General features: G+C 38.5%; 1 protein-coding gene across 2 annotated transcripts; it reads left to right on the forward strand.

Moving 5' to 3' along the window:
- Window positions 1–14,326: 14,326 nt before the first annotated feature.
- Window positions 14,327–16,877, forward strand: LOC107822248 (ras-related protein Rab11A). 2 transcript variants are annotated; one of them, XM_016648770.2, is made up of 3 exons: window positions 14,327–14,473; window positions 14,568–14,840; window positions 16,070–16,877. In XM_016648770.2, exons 2-3 carry the CDS (start codon window positions 14,676–14,678, stop codon window positions 16,553–16,555), a joined length of 651 nt encoding a protein of 216 aa, XP_016504256.1. In that variant the 5' UTR covers window positions 14,327–14,473; window positions 14,568–14,675; the 3' UTR covers window positions 16,556–16,877. The 2 variants fall into 2 exon arrangements, with proteins under 2 accessions (XP_016504256.1, XP_016504255.1); XM_016648769.2 differs by having other exon boundaries at window positions 14,330–14,473; window positions 14,642–14,840.

Below are 16,877 nucleotides of genomic sequence, written 5' to 3' on the forward strand. Positions count from 1 at the left end.
GGTCCGCACAAAATCAGTGCGGTCCGCACAAAAACGACCGCGGCCGCATAGCTTTCCTCTGCAGTGACAGGTTTTAGTATTTTGGCCATAACTTTCACTAAAGATGTCCAAATTTCAATATCTTTACCTTTATGGAAACTAGATACGAAGGACTACAACTTTCATTTTTTAATCATCTCAAAATTCCTTGTAGATCAAAAGATATGAGCTTCCGAAGTAGGACCAGTTAAAAGTTTCCCACCGCGGCCGCACAGCATTTTGTGCGGTCCGCACATCATCTACCGCGGCCGCACTTCTTTTTATGTGGTCCGCACAGCACGTACCGCGGCCGCACTTCTTTTTGAGCGGACCGCGCGAGTGAGTTCCGAGGCCTGCAACCCTTCTGGACCTGCTACAGCTATGATTTTCGGCCTAACACATCCCGGAACCTACCCGGAACTCCCGGAACTTCAAACTAATTGTACCAACACATCCCATGACATCGTTCAAACTTGTTCAAAACTTTGAACGCTCACAACAACATCAAATCACCAATTTAACATAGGATTCAAGCCTAAGAACTCTTAAATTATGCTTTCGATCAAAAAGTCTATCAAACCTCGTCCGAATGACCTGAAATTTTGCGCACACATCGCAAATGACACAACGAAGCTACTGCAACTCTCGTAATTTCGTTCCGACCTTTATATCAAAATCTCACCTATCAACCGGAAAGTGCCTAAATCTCAATTTCGCCAATCCAAGCCTAAACCTTCCACGGACTTCTAAAATGCAATCCGATCACGCTCATAAGTCCCAAATCACCTAACGGAGCTAACCAAATAATAAAAATTCCAATCCGAGATCATATACAAACAAGTCAAATATTGGTCAAACCTTTCAAATTTTTAAGCTTTCAACTGAGACTGTTTTTTCAAATTAAATTCTGATTAACCTGAAACCCAACACCAACGATTTACATAAGTCATATTACATCACACGGGGAAAGTCATGCCCGAGAACTGGTGAGAGAAATGCAAAAGCTCAAAACGACTGGTCGGGTCGTTAGAAAGACATTGAAGATGAACCCACTTTGTAAATGTGGGTATCCATCACATTTGAAATTTCATGGTCAAATGACAATCTGGGAAGAAGACTTTTTGATTGTAAAAACTATAAGGTATGATAAAGTAATGTTTAGAAGGTTTAAATTGATTATAATTTATGTTGGGTTTGTTCTAGGTTTTTTCATTAAAAAAAAGTGATAGTTATGCTTTTTGTGCAGGTTAAAGGTCGTATGGCTTGTAATTCGTTTTGAGTGGTATGAACCGGAATTTCCAAAACAAACTAATATTGTTATTTTGGGTTTGTTGAAGAAGAGAAATAAACAAGAGAAAGAGCTGAAGTGGGGAAGAACATTGAAGATTAGTCTATGTATTAGTGTAGTATGCAATGTGATGTTGTATTTTGGTTGGTGTCCAATTTAATCTAATTTTAATTGGTATCTACAAATTTGATAAATAATAGAATGAATTGTAATATTTAAAACATAAGATATCATATGAGATGAATATTCCTAAATTTCATACTAATCACAATACTGTTGTGTGGCCAAATATGCACTAGTCACTGCAGATAATAGGAAGACATGTTCTGGTAATTCACAACCTAAAGTACACTTAGCACCAAACTCATATAATGCTTTTCTTTCTAAAATGTCCCAGAATGTTGTCACCTCTCCTAAAAACACACAAGCCTTTTACTTTTCTTACATCTTACAAAAAAGAAATGTAAGATAGATACACGTTGTTTACAAAACTAGATTGCAACAATCATCTGGACAAAATACTACCAATATCGAACAACTACACAAAATACTACCAATATCACAAAAGAGCTGTTTATAAAACAATCGGACAACTACACAAATACTACCACAAAGAAAGTTGTAATTATCTGATTACATACCAAGCATACACCAAAAAAAACTAACTTAATCATAGAACAAATCTATGTTGGTTCTTTGGATAGAGATTTTCCAGTTTGAGATGTTTGAATCTTAATAGCTTTTGCTTTTTTTTGGACTCTATGCATAGTACTTTTCATTTGGAGTTGTCTTTGGCTAATAGCTGGCTTTCCTTTTGTAATGACCCGGCCGGTCGTTTTAAGAATTTATGCCCCGATACCCTATTAACTGTTTTCCCCATGTTTGTTTCTGCTGTTGTGAGTTGTCGGGGGAAAATTATTGGGAGTTTCGGAGAGTTTTAGGACACTTAGTCCCTAAATAAGAGCTTAAGTTTTGGAAACTTGACCTTAGTTGGAACAGTGTGAAGACAGCCTCGGAATGGAATTCTGATGGTTCCATTAGCTCCGTTGGGTGATTTCGGATTTAGAAGTGTGTATTTAGGCTTGAAATGCCAAAAGTTGAATTTTTGAAGTTTCCGGTTCGATAGTGAGACTTTGATCTGAGGGCCAAAATAGAATTCTGGAAGTTGGAGTAGCTCCGTAGTGTTGAATGTGACGTGTGTGCAAAATTTTAGGTCATTCGGATGAGGTTTGATAAACTTTTTGATCGAAAGCGTATTTTGAGAGTTTTTGAAGTTCTTAGGCTTGAATCCGATGCTAAATTGGTGTTTTGATGTTGTTTTGAGCATTCCAAAAATTGGAATAAGTTTGAGAGATGTTGTAGGAATGGTTGGCATATTTGGTTGAGGTCCCGAGGGCCTCGGGTGTATTTCGGATGCTCAACGGGTCATTTTTCGAACTTAGAAATTGTAGAAAAATATTGCAGCTGTCAGTTCTGGTTTTCTTCTTCGCGTTCGCGAGTGGGGTCTCGCGTTCAAGAAGAGGAGCTGGGGCTGTTGAGGAATTTATGGTTCGCGCTCGCGAAGTGTCTCCCGTGTTCGTGAAGCTGAGAGTTTTATACCTACACGTTCGCGATGGTGTTCCTGCGTTCGCGTAGGAGGAGGAAGTGTTGCATCGTGTTCGCGACCTGGGCATCGCGTTCGCGATGAAGAAATTTGGGCCCAAGTGAATTTGTGCTTCGATAATGCGAGGGGCCTTCCGCGTTCGCGAAGAAGGAATATCTAGGCAGTATCTAAATAGCCCATCCACGACCCTTCTTCATTTTTTCACCATTTTTGAACGGGATTGAAGCTTTTGAGGGTGATTTTTGAGGAAACCAAAGGGGAATCACTTGGAGGTAATATTTTTGACTTCATAACTCGTTTATATGTGATTAAGGACATAATTAGTGATAAAAAATTTGAAAAAAATGGGTAATTAGGGCTTGAGATTAAGAGACCATAAAATGGGTATTTGAGGGGATAATCCAACTCCGATTTCGGTATTCGTGTTATGTATAGACTCATGAGAGTATGAGGATTCTAAAAATATAAATTTCACCTGATTCCAAGATGTAGGCCTGAGGGGCGTTTTGGTCATTTTACCTAATTTCGCGTATTAGCTTAAAATGTTTTTGTGGAATCAGTTACTTGAAGTGTTATTTACATTATACAATTGAATTGAATAAATTTGGGCTATTTGGAGTCGAGTACTCGTGGCAAGAGCATGGTTTCGGGTTGATTTTGAGCTGGTTCGAGGTAAGTGGCTTGCCTAACCTTGTGTGGGGGATATTCCCCTTAGGATTTGGTATTGCGGTAATTGAAAGGCCTTGTACGTGAGGTGACGAGTGCGTACTTGTGCTAATTGTTGAAAATCGTGTTTTCACTTAAGTAGCTTTAATTGTGTTTTCCTTTCTTGCTTACTTTACTTGAAATTTAAATCTTCTATTAGCTTAGAAAAGCATGTTTAATTTACTTAATTACTTTATTGTATAAACTGCCGTAAGTGTATTATGTGAAGCATGTTAGGTTAGAATTACTTGTTTTTATGTGGTACGAAATTTAGCTTAATTGAGTATTCCTTGTGTTGTTGCTGTGTGTTTTTCTTTGGGACGACATCCTGGGAGATCCCCTGCACGTATTTATGATTTGAGTTGAGGTGCGGGATACCGAGATTGCCCTAGTACGTATATTGAGGATACCAAGAGATCCTCGAGATACTAAGAGACCCCTAGCTTATATTGAGGATACTAAGAGATCCTTGGGATACTAAGAGATCCCTGTCATGTATCGAGGGTACTAAGAGATACTCGGGATACTGAGAGATCCCCGGTCATTATCTTTGAGAAGAGTGGTATTCTTGGTAATTGTTTCTGTTTTAGTTATAGTTATCCTTATTATCATGTATTGATGTTTATTATTATCTTCTAACTGTACTGCTTTCTTCTAACTGTACTGCTTTATCTTATACTGTCGCACCTTATATTTCATTTAATCTTAGTAGGGCCCTGACCTTCCTCGTTACTACCCGACCAAGGTTAGGCTTGGCATTTACTAAGTACCGTTGTGGTGTACTCACGCCCTTTCTGTGCATATTTTTCATGTGCAGATCCAGGCACCTCCACTCAGACTCATTACGCTTGAGACGAGGCACTTATAGAGACTCCGAGGTATATTTGCCGCGTCCGCAAACCGAAGATTCCCTTTCTACTCCCCCTTTTTAGTATTAGCCCTTCTGTATTTTCCTTTTTCCTTTGGATAGATATTCTGGAGTAGACATTCATAGACATTCAAAGGCTTGTGATCATGAGATTCCAGGTTTTGGGAAATGTATTTAGATTTCGAGAGTTGATATTGTGTATGTCGAGCGGCACTTTTAAACACTGTTTTGCTTCACTGTTTTGTTCTTATTATTTCTTCCGCAAATTGGTTTATTTTCCGCATTGTTAGTCTTACCTAGTCGTAGAGACTAGGTGTCATCACGATGGTTCATGGAGGGCGAACCGAGGTCGTGATAAGTTGGTATCAGAGCTCCAGGTTCATAGGAGTCATGAATCACAAGCCGGTTTATTAGAGTCTCGCGGATAGGTATGAAGACGTCTGTACTTATCTACGAGAGGCTATGTAACTGTTAGTAAAATTCCACTTCATTTGATTTCCTTGTCGTGCGAGATTTTGATATCACAATTCTAAACTTCTGTCTTCTATTCTCTCACATATGGTGAGGACACGCGCTACCCAAGATGATTAGGCATGCGCGCCCCTACTGCAACTGTTAGAGGTCGGGGCCGGGGTAGAGACCGAGGATGCGCACACGGTGTAGCCAGAGCACCCGCGCGAGCTGCCACCGAGGTGCCACTAACAGTTCCATCCGGAGTCCAGGCACCTGACACGCCTACTGCTACTACTACTCTAGCCCTTCAGAAGACTCTGGCACAGTTCATGAGCATGTACACCACTTTGGCTCAGGTAGGGTTGCTTCCCCTTGCTGCAGCTACATCTCAGGCCGGGGGAGGAGCACAGACTCCCGGCGCCCGCACTCTTGAGCAGCGAGTGCATACTGATCAGGTCTCTGAGATTATTCCTGTACAGCTTGCAGTCTGAGATCAGCTCGAGGACATGGCAGCGGCTTCCGAGGAGGAGCAGCTAAGGCTTGAGATATTCAAGAGGTATGATCCTCCTGTATTCAGTGGGTTTGCCTTAGATGATGCCCTGGAAATTTTGGAGGAGTATCACCGTATCCTCCGCACTATGAGTATATCAAGATCGAGTGGGGTATCTTTCACTGCCTTCCAGCTTCGAGGAGCCGCCTGTGAGTGGTGGCGCACCTATGAGTTAGATAGTCCGGATGAGGCAGTTTCACTGACTTGGACTCAGTTTTCAGATATGTTCTTGAGGGAGTTTGTTCCTCAGAGCCTCAGGGACGCATGGCGCGCAGAGTTTGAGCATTTGCGCCAGGGTACTATGACTGTCTCGGAGTATGCTGTCTGTTACACCAGTTTGGCTAGACGTGCCCCAGCCTTGGTTTCTACTGTTCGCGAGAGGGTTCGCCGATTTATTGAAGGGCTTATTCCCAACATCAGGTCTAGCATGACTCATGAGTTGGAGATGGATATTTCTTATCAGTAAGTGGTGAGCATTGCTAGGAGGATTGAGGGTATACATGCTAGGGAGAGAGAGGAGAGGGGGGCCAAGAGGTCTCGAGAGTCGGGCCATTATTCTAGTGCTCGTGCCCCAGCTGGAGGTCGTCATGGTAGGGGTTATATGAGGCACCCTGTTCATTCAGCTCTTCCAGCAGCCAGTGGTATTCCAGCCCCTCCTATGCCTCAGGAGCCTTATTATGCACCTCCAGTACCTAGCGCCTCTCCTGCACGGGGTGCTTTCAGAGGTCAGTCCAGCAGACCTGGCCCGAGCCAGTCATAGTCGCCACGTCCTCCCAGAGCTTGTTTTGAGTATGGTGACACACTCCATGTGGTGAGGGATTGCCCTAGACTTAGGTGGAGTGCGCCTCCACAGACTTCTCAGCCACAGTGTGCCCTACAGAGTTCTCATGCTATGGTTATAGCTCCAGTTGCTGCCCCACCTGCTCAGCCAGCTAGAGGTAGAGGTCGGGGAGGTAGAGGTCACTCTAGAGGGGGAGGCCAGGCCTGATACTATGCCCTTCCTGCCCATACCGAGGTTGTCGCCTCCGATTCTGTCATCACAAGTATTATACTGGTTTGTCACAAAGATGCATCGGTTCTATTCGATCTGGGCTCCACTTACTCTTATGTGTCTTCTTATTTTGCTCTGCATTTGGGTGTACCTCGGGATTCATTAAGCTCCCCTGTTTATGTTTCTACTCTTGTGGGAGACTCTCTTATTGTGGACCTCATTTATCAGTCGTGTTTGGTTGCTTTTAGTGGTTTTGAGACCAGAGCCGATTTATTATTACTCAGCATAGTAGATTTTGATATTATCTTGGGCATGGACTGGTTGTCGCCCCATTATGCTATTCTTGATTGTCACGTCAAAATCGTGACGCTGGTTATGCCAGGTGTACCGTGTGTTGAGTGGAGGGGTACTTTAGATCATACTCCTAGTAGAGTTATTTCTTTTCTTAAGGCTCAGCGAATGGTTGAAAAGGGGTGCGACGCATATCTAGCTTATGTGAGAGATGTCAGTATTGATACCCCTTCAGTTGATTTAGTCCCAATAGTACGAGATTTTCCTAATGTGTTTCCAGCTGATCTTTCGGGCATGCCACCTGATAGAGATATTGATTTTGGCATTGATCTGTTGTCGGGCACTCAGTCCATTTCTATTCCTCCATATCGTATGACTCCTCCTGAGTTGAAGGAATTGAAGGATCAGTTACAGGAGTTGGTTGATAAGGGTTTTATTAGTCCCAGTGTATCACCTTAGGGTGCTCTTGTCTTGTTTGTGAAGAAAAAGGATGGTTCTATGCGTATGTGTATTGATTATCGCCAGTTGAACAAAGTTACAGTGAAGAACAGTTATCCTTTGCCTCATATTGATGATCTGCTTGACCAGCTTCAGGGCACACGGGTGTTTTCTAAGATTGACTTATGCTCAGGTTACCATCAGTTGAAGATTCGGGAGCCAGATATCCCGAAAACTGCTTTCAAGACTCGGTATGGTCATTACGAGTTCCTTGTTATGTCATTTGGGCTGACCAATGCCCCAACAACCTTTAGCATTTGATGCACAGTGTGTTCCGTCCGTATCTTAACTCGTTTGTCATTGTATTTATTGATGATATTCTAGTGTATTCCTGGAGTCGGAAAGATCATGAGCAGCACCTGAGGACAGTGCTTCAGACCTTGAGAGAAAAGAAGTTATATGTTAAGTTCTCGAAATGTGAGTTTTGGTTGGATTCCGTGGCATTCTTAGGCCACGTGGTATCGAGTGAGGGTATTCAGGTGGATTCGAAGAACATAGAGGCAGTGTAGAGTTGGCCCAAACCATCCTCAGCTATAAAGATCCGCAGTTTTCTTGGCTTGGCAAGTTATTACCGTCGTTTTGTGGAGGGGTTTTCATCGATTGTAGCCCCTATGACTAGACTGACCTAGAAGGATGCTCCATTCCACTGGACAGAAGAGTGTGAGGCAAGCTTTCAGAAGCTCAAGACATCTTTGACTACAGCCCCAATTTTGATATTGCCTACATGTTCGGGGTCTTACACTGTCTATTGTGATGCCTCGAGGATTGGCTTTGGAGCGATTTTGATGCAGGACGGTAGGGTGATTGCCTACGCGTCCCGACAGTTGAAGGTTCACGAGAAGAATTATCCGATCCACGACCTTGAGTTAGCTACCATTGTTCACGTCCTGAAGATCTGGCATCATTATTTGTATAGGGTTCCTTGTGAGGTTGATACCGATTATCGGAGCTTGCAGCACCTGTTCAAGCAAAATGATCTAAACTTGCACCAGATGAGGTGGTTCGAGTTGCTGAAGGACTATGATATTAGTATTTTGTATCACCCGAGCAAAGACAATATGGTGGTCGATGCCTTGAGTCGCCAGGCAGAGAGTTTAGGGAGTTTGGCTTATTTACCAGCATCGGAGAGGCCTATGGCGATGGATGTTCAGGCCTTAGCCAGCCAGTTGGTGAGATTGGATCTTTTGGAGCCCAGTCGGGTTCTAGCTTGCATGGTTTCTCAGTCTTCTTTATTTGATCGTATCAGGGAGCGTCACTATGATGACCCTCATTTGCTTGTCCTCAAGGACAAGGTTCAGCATGGTGATGCTAGAGATGTGACTATTGCTGATGACAGGGTACTAAGGATTTCGACCAGCTCGAAATAACACCCCGACGGCCAAAGGCCATCGCCAAAAGAGAAGAGTTCGAGTTCGAACCACGACGGGTTAACATTTTGACCGGCTCGAAATAACACCCCGACTGCTAAGGGCCACCACCAAAAAAGAAGAGTTCAACCTCGTTCGAACCACGACGGGTTAACATTTCGACCGGCTCGAAATAACACCCTGACGGCTAAGGGCCATTACCAAAAAAGAAGAGTTCAGCCTCGTTTGAACCACGACAGGTATTTTGACCAGCTTGAAATAACACCCCGACGGCCAAGGGCCATTGCAAAAAGAAGAAGAGTTCGACCTCGTTTGAACCACGACGAGTTAAAATTTCGAACAGTTCGAAATAACACCCCAAGGCCAAGGGCCATCACCAAAAAAAGAGTTGGACCTCATTTGAACCACGACGGGTTAACATTTCGACCAGCTTGAAATAACACCTCGCGGCCAAAGGCCATCGCTAAAAAAAAGAGTTCGACCTCGTTCGAACCACGACGGGTTAAGATTTCGACCGGCTCGAAATAATACCCCGCGGCCAAGGGCCATCGCCAAAAAAGAAGATTTCGACCTCGTTCGAACCACGACGGATTAACATTTCGACCAGCTCGAAATAACACCCTAACGGCCAAAGGCCATCGCCAAAAAAGAAGAGTTCGACCTCGTTTGAACCACAACGGGTTAACATTTTGACCGGATCAAAATAACACCCCGACGGCTAAGGGCCATCGCCGAAAAAGAAGAGTTCGACCTCATTCGAACCACGATGGGTTATCATTTCGACCAGCTCGAAATAGCACCCTGACGGCCAAAGGCCATCGCCAAAAGAGAAGACTTCGACCGTGTTCGAACCTTGATGGGTTAACATTTCGATCGACTCGAAATAACACCCCGACGACTTAGGGCCAACACCAAAAAAGAAGAGTTGACCTCGTTCGAACCACGATGGGTTAACATTTCGACCAACTCAAAATAATACCCCAATGACCATCGCCAAAAGAGAAGAGATCGACCTTGTTCGAACCATAACGGGTTAACATTTCGACCAGCTCGAAATAATACCCCGACGGGCAAGGGCCATCGCCAAAAAAGAAGAGTTCGACCTCGTTCGAACCAACATTCGGCCTCGTCCGAATTCACAGTGGGCGACCTCGTCCGAATTTACAGTAGCCGACCTCGTCCGTACTCATATTCGGTGACCTCGCCAGAATCAACATTTGACGACCTCGCCCGAATCAACATTCAGCGACCTCACCCGAATCAACATACGGCAACCTCGTCCGAATCCACATTAGGCGACCTCGCCCGAATTCACATTCGGCAACCGCGCCCGAATTCCCATTCGGCGACCACTCCCGAATTCCCATTCGGCGACCACACCTGAATTCCCATTCGGCGACCGCGCCCGAATTCCCATTCGACGACCTCGTCCGAATTCACATTCGACCTCATCGCCCGTCCATATCCAAGGACTCGAATGACCTCCTCCGATGCCGTCATCCTTGCCAAAGCCGCCATCCTAGCCTCGACGGCCTTCTCCAACTCTACCGTCTTCTTGATTGACTCATCACTCAAATCATTGGCCCTGATCAAACTCTGCTCGAGTTCAACCCGCGGGGATACCACTTTGACCTAAAGATCGGCACCCTCAGCCGCAATCCATACTAGTCGACCTCCCCATCCGAATTTCTCGAACTACGATTAATGAAGTCCGCTCACCGAGCTCGACCAAAAGACGACCTCGATAAGCGGAGGGACTAACTGTATGGGTCAAAATCAGATCAAAAAAATTCGGTACGCGGAGACAACAGGACGAGAATGGACAGTTATCGATAAGGCCGAGGTTGGACAATCATCGATAAGGCCGAGGTCGGACAGACCAAGGTCGGACCGGTCGAGATCGGATAGTTTTCGATAAGGCCGAGGTCGGACAGTCATCAATAGGGCCGGTCGGACATACATCAATAAGGCCGAGGTCCTGCAGACCAAGGTCGGACAATCATTAGTAAGGTCGAGGTCGGGCAGTGACGAAATAGCTAGTTTGCTTTGGAATCCTTAAAGGGAATATTCCCTTTAATTGTACTTTTTTAGGATTTTCTATGGACACCCCTTATAAATAGGAAGAGAGGACTTCGAAAAAGGGGTCTTTCTCTCTCTCCTTCTCCCTCTCTCTAGAAAACATGTAAACATTCATCTTTAAAAAGATTAGAGGATCTGTGATCCCAGACCTTGATGAGATCCAAAAAGGGTCCTAAGGTTCTTATATTTGTCTATCATTCATCTTTATCAAATGAAAGAGGATCCGCCTCACTCAGGACTTGGTGACTCTTTTTTTTTATTTACATTTTATTGTCATCTAATGTTACTTAATGCATCTCTCTTTATGTTATTAAATCTGACCATAATCACTGTCAACACTTATACTCAACTATGTTTTTCTATTCATATTATTCATTTTGGATCTAGAATTTATTATCCTTAACTAGAATTTACCCTCATCATCATCATTAATTAATTCAATCAAAAAGGTTTCAATATCTTTTGGTCAAACAAGAGTAGCAAATTTGCAATCTCAGATGATTAATAATTTAAAAAAAAAAATTAGTAGTTGTTGAGAATATAAGCATATGATAGCCTCTCCTTGGAAATGTCGAAGGTGCCACCGGTTTGCCTGCTAATGTTTTGATTCGGTGAATTAATTCAGTAAATTAAAGGAATAGTTTAACTTAAACATTCCCATTCCAGCCTGCCACTGTCAGTGCCAACCCAGTTCTTTTCGTCAAACACTTCAATTCTGTTAGCTTCCCTAAAACGACACCGCTTCAAATATTTGTTTACTTTTATTTAAATAGTATAATCTATCTATATTATATTAAAAGGAGAGTAGTATGCATTATGGTTAAGCCAACTGGCAAGCTAAATAGAAACCACTTGGCAATTTTAGGACAACATTAGTAATTAGAAATTATATATAGAAACATAATTAATGGAAATAGTTTAATGAATCTTATACATAATCTAAATAGATCTTAGACAAATCTAATCTATATATCTATAATTAAATTTATATTTATATTTGTATCTATATCTATATTTATATTTATATATTAATCTACTCATAGATTTTTTTCTATATTAACTAGAAATATGAAGGTGAAAAATTAATTAAAAACTATAATAAAAATATAAAAATATATAAAGACGTAAATTGAGATAACCTATAACTATTTATACTTTGGAGTAAGTTAAAATATAGAAACTAAAATTTACGTAAGATATTAAGGATTTACTACAACATTAGATATAATGTGTTCGAACAATTAAGAAAATTATTTTTCTATGATTATATTTGAATTAAGTTCAGTTAGTTTAAATTTGAAAGCATAACATAATTTTTTAAAAATATGGTCCTAGTAAAAAAAATAGAATGATAAAAATTATTTGAATTTGAGATGAGAAAGTTTTTAAATTTATCTATATTATATAAGAATGAGTGTGGCAAAAATAAATACTAAATTCAAACAAGCTAATAAAAATTCATATGACAATGTAATAATATTAGGTATTGAATAATATAAAATATAAAATAACGAATAAGAGAAAAAATAAAAATTCAGTTATCATAGAAAAAAGAGTCAAACTTATTTAAATTTCAGACGAGAAAGTTTTTTATATTATACTAAGAAAAGTCATAATATATGTCCACATAACTCAAGTCCAATAGTTAAAATAAACAACTAAAAAAATTGAACAATAAAAATAAATTAGAGATAATGTAAGGACATTTATAAATCATAAGTTTAGAAAATAAAATAAAATAAATATATAATACTTAAAAATATTATTAAATTTAAAATAATTTAAAATTTTCGAGTAATGTTTTTAAAACAAAATAAATATTTATTTCATAATTAAAAAAATTATATATTTATCTTATATTATTAAAGAAAAGTAGTTGATAATGATATTAAATAAATTTACAAGTTAATGAAAAGCCACATAAAATGTAATAAGACTATATATTAGAATAAAAAAATAGCAAAATTATGTTAAATTATTAAAAATTTACTATTAAAAATTAAAAGAAAAGGCTATTTGACTTTGAGATTAGAAAGTTCTTAAAACTATGATGCGAATGCTCAAATTATGGATAATACCACGAAATTGAAGTTTTACTTATGAAAAATAAAACAATAATAAAAAATAAAAATTTTAAATGACAAAAATAAATTTCTAATATAGGTAATTTAACAAAAATTAAATTTGTATCTTAAAACTAAAAAAGAAAGAAAATTTATGTAAAGAAATAAAATGACAGTGAAAATATTATTACAACATTTAGATATGTTCAAACAATTACGAAAATATTTTTCTATGATTAATATCTGAATCGAGTGCAGTTAGTTTGAGTTTGAATGCATAGCATAATTTTTTAAAAATGCGGTCCATTTTAGAAAATAGAATGATAAGAATTATTTGAATTTGAGTTGATATTATTTTTTTGTTTTTAAAAATATTATGTAAAGAACTAAAATGACAGTAAAAATATTACTACAATATTTAGAAAAAATGTGTTCAAACAATTAAGAATTTTTTTTCTATGATTAAATAAAATTTTAAAATACAAAATAAATTTCTAATATTGGTAATCTTACTAATGAAAATTAAAAATTAAATTGTATCTTATAGCTAAAAAAGGAAGAAAGTTTAACTGCATCTAACACAAAATTAATTATAAGAGAACTCAATACATTTGGAACATGATAATCAAATAACTTATATATTAATATGTTAGACTAATTAAAAGTTACAATTTAAAACAAAATATGATATTATTTTGGCTATAGATAAAATATTAATATAAAAACTAATTAACAATTGTAATAGGAAGAGAATGTACATAAAAAAATAAAGGTGGTGTGAGGATACTTATATTTTAAATTAATTTAAAAATAGATAAAATAAAATATTAAATTATATTTAAAAATATTATTGATAAATTTAAATGATTAAAATATTATGAGTAAGAAGGATAAAAGCATAAAAATATACCAAATTTCAAGAATAAAATATTTATTTTTATTAAATACTATTAAAAGGATAAAAAGTAAGACATTAATTTAATTATAAGCTAATAAACAAATTATATGATAGTATAATAATATTAAATATTAAATAATACAATAACTATAAGAAAAGAACAAAAAAAAGAATTTATGTAAAAGCAATGTGATGAATAAGATATATTTGACGTCTAGATAAAAATAAAGTGATAATAAGAATTTTGTTAAGATAATATGATCTAATGTGCTCGAACAAGATAGATCACAATATGACATATTTAGTATTCTTTAATATCGACAGCGGAACGAAATACAAGTACCAAAATCAAAGGGTTAGGTTGCTATAAATATATATTAAAAAGATTGGTTGTTCACTACGAGATTTGAACAATAATTTCATATCATGTTTCATAATTAAATTCTCATGTTATATAATTTGTATATGAGAGGTTTATATTTTAAAGTTATTTGTACATGATTCAAATAACCTACATCGCAATTTGAAATAATTTATCCGCGCATCGCACGGGTAGTGATACTAGTAATTATTAATGACAAAACAATAATAATGGAGTAATAGAATTTTTCTTTTTTTGGACGGAGTATTTATTGGGGAAAAAATGAACGGAAATGTGAGTAAAGAGTCGTAGTGCGCACATTGGCCGTTTCAAAACGCCAACTATTTCCCCATTGTTATCTCTGCTCATTCATCCATTTTCTTCCTCAATCGCCTCCGGATTCTTCTCACAACGACGCCGTTCCGATCGCTCCTTTTTCGGTAAGCTTTTCATTTGCATACTTATAAAAATTTGAAGATCAGGATATGTTAATAGATATTTGAAAATAGCCTCTGTTTATGTCTTATGTTGCAGTTAGGGTTTAAATCGGATCCGATTAGATCGGGAGTGTTGATGCCGATCTGAAAAAAATTGCTCGTTTTGTGTAGGTTTTGGGAGAGAAGATATCATAATTCATAAGTGATGGCGAATAGAGTGGATCACGAGTACGATTATTTGTTTAAGATCGTGTTGATTGGGGATTCTGGAGTAGGAAAATCAAATATTTTATCCAGGTTCACGAGAAATGAATTCTGTTTGGAGTCGAAGTCCACTATCGGAGTTGAGTTCGCCACCAGAACTCTTCAGGTCTCTATCAATCTCATGAATCATGATGTATTTATATTCTACTCATTTCCTTTGAGCTTCGCGTACAGTGATTTTCTAATTTCTATTGGTTCAACCTTTAAGTTTTGCATTTAAGTTACATACACTGACAATGTAATGAATCTTTTACAACATCTGTGTGATTTAACCTGTTATGTTACTTATAAATGTTTCTAGATTACCAATCAATACTATTAAATAGAGTTGTTTGCAATTGTCCTTAAGTGACTTGATTGTAAATATCTTTTACACCGTTAGTGCATACAACTTGAAATTGTAAATTTTGGGTTTTTTAATTGCTCTTGTGAAACATGAACACTAAGATAAACTGTTGAATGAATAACTGTATGGCGAATGCCCATTGGAATTGTGTGTTTTATGATGTGAATGTCATAGGAATTATTGAATCATGAGAGCTGTTGATTTTGAGCATTTATTCATCTCAAACTGAGAATTTAATGCGATTGTCGTTCACATGTATGGGCTGACGATTGCTTTCTGTTTCATATTTTGAATTCAGCTTCCATGGTCATACGTTATTTTGACTAAATGACTCATCATAGTTAATTTATCTCGTCATCCATTGTAAACAAAAACAAATACCTCAGACATGATCATCATCTACTGAATGAAAGCCAAGAAATTTGATTCTTTGATAGTCTACAGAGTACAGATTCAGTCATATCTTCACGTATGCACAAGATGCAAGTGCATAGAAGCAGCTAGACCTTTTGTAATTGTATAGACATATTCTTGTTAGGAGTGAGGAAATTTTGGTACTTGTGATTTATGTCTAATCGCCTTGGTTATGGATTCATCTGTCTGAAGCTAAACTAATGTGCTTCCGAGAATAAAGTAGGAATGCTTATGACTTGGCATGACACCTTTAACAATTATGTGTCACCGTACACAATACTGCTCTCTGTTAAAATGAAAACGTTCAACAGCAAAACTAGATGTCTATCTCTGATGGGGAATTGGAATGTTTAATGGCGTTTATCATGTCCTTTGGACAAAAGATCTTAACACTGAAATTTTCGACTTTGTAACCCCTATTCACCTATTGTGGAACTGATGCAAATTGCTTTTTCTGCCAGCAACAAGATCCATTTCTTCTCATTACTAAGTCATGGAAATGCGGGGATGGTACAAAGTTACTGGTCTTTTGGCATCTCTCACGGAGTAATATATTTATCTACTTAATGATGCAGGTGGAGGGAAAAACAGTGAAGGCCCAGATATGGGACACTGCAGGACAAGAAAGGTACCGAGCCATTACCAGTGCTTACTATCGAGGAGCAGTGGGTGCACTCCTTGTCTATGACATAACAAAGAGGCAAACATTTGACAATGTCCAGAGGTGGCTACGAGAATTGAGAGACCATGCAGACTCTAACATTGTAATCATACTCGCAGGAAACAAGTCTGACCTTAAACATCTTAGAGCAGTCTCTGAGCAGGATGGTCAAGCTTTAGCTGAGAAGGAAGGACTTTCATTTCTTGAGACCTCAGCATTGGAAGCTCTTAATGTTGACAAGGCTTTTCAGACTATATTGACAGATATTTACCATATCATAAGCAAGAAGGCATTGGCAGCCCAGGAAGCAGCCGCGAGCACTGCACTTCCTGGTCAGGGTACAACAATCAACGTCAGTGATAACTCTGCAAATGTGAAGAGAGGCTGCTGTTCAACTTGAGTTGGTGTTTCAAAAAGAAATAGAATTTGTAGCAAGGCATAAACTTTTTTTGTTTTTTTCCCCTTCTTTCTTTTCTTCTCTTCTATTTTCTTCTCCTTTTCAGGCTTGTAGATTACTTTCTTGATTCATTTAAGAGGAGAGCTTGTGCATGTTCATTATCTATTGGTCTAGGACAATCTGTACTTCACATGATACACAGTTTAACTGTTTACTTTTTTTAAAAAAAAGAAGGAATACTGGTACTGTTCGCAAGACCAAAATAACTCTGATCTTCCAGGACTTTGGAACACAGGACTTGTTAATTCAATTGCAGCATTTTATT

This window comes from Nicotiana tabacum, chromosome 8, assembly GCF_000715075.1.
Source record: "Nicotiana tabacum cultivar K326 chromosome 8, ASM71507v2, whole genome shotgun sequence".
Lineage (NCBI taxonomy): Eukaryota > Viridiplantae > Streptophyta > Magnoliopsida > Solanales > Solanaceae > Nicotiana > Nicotiana tabacum.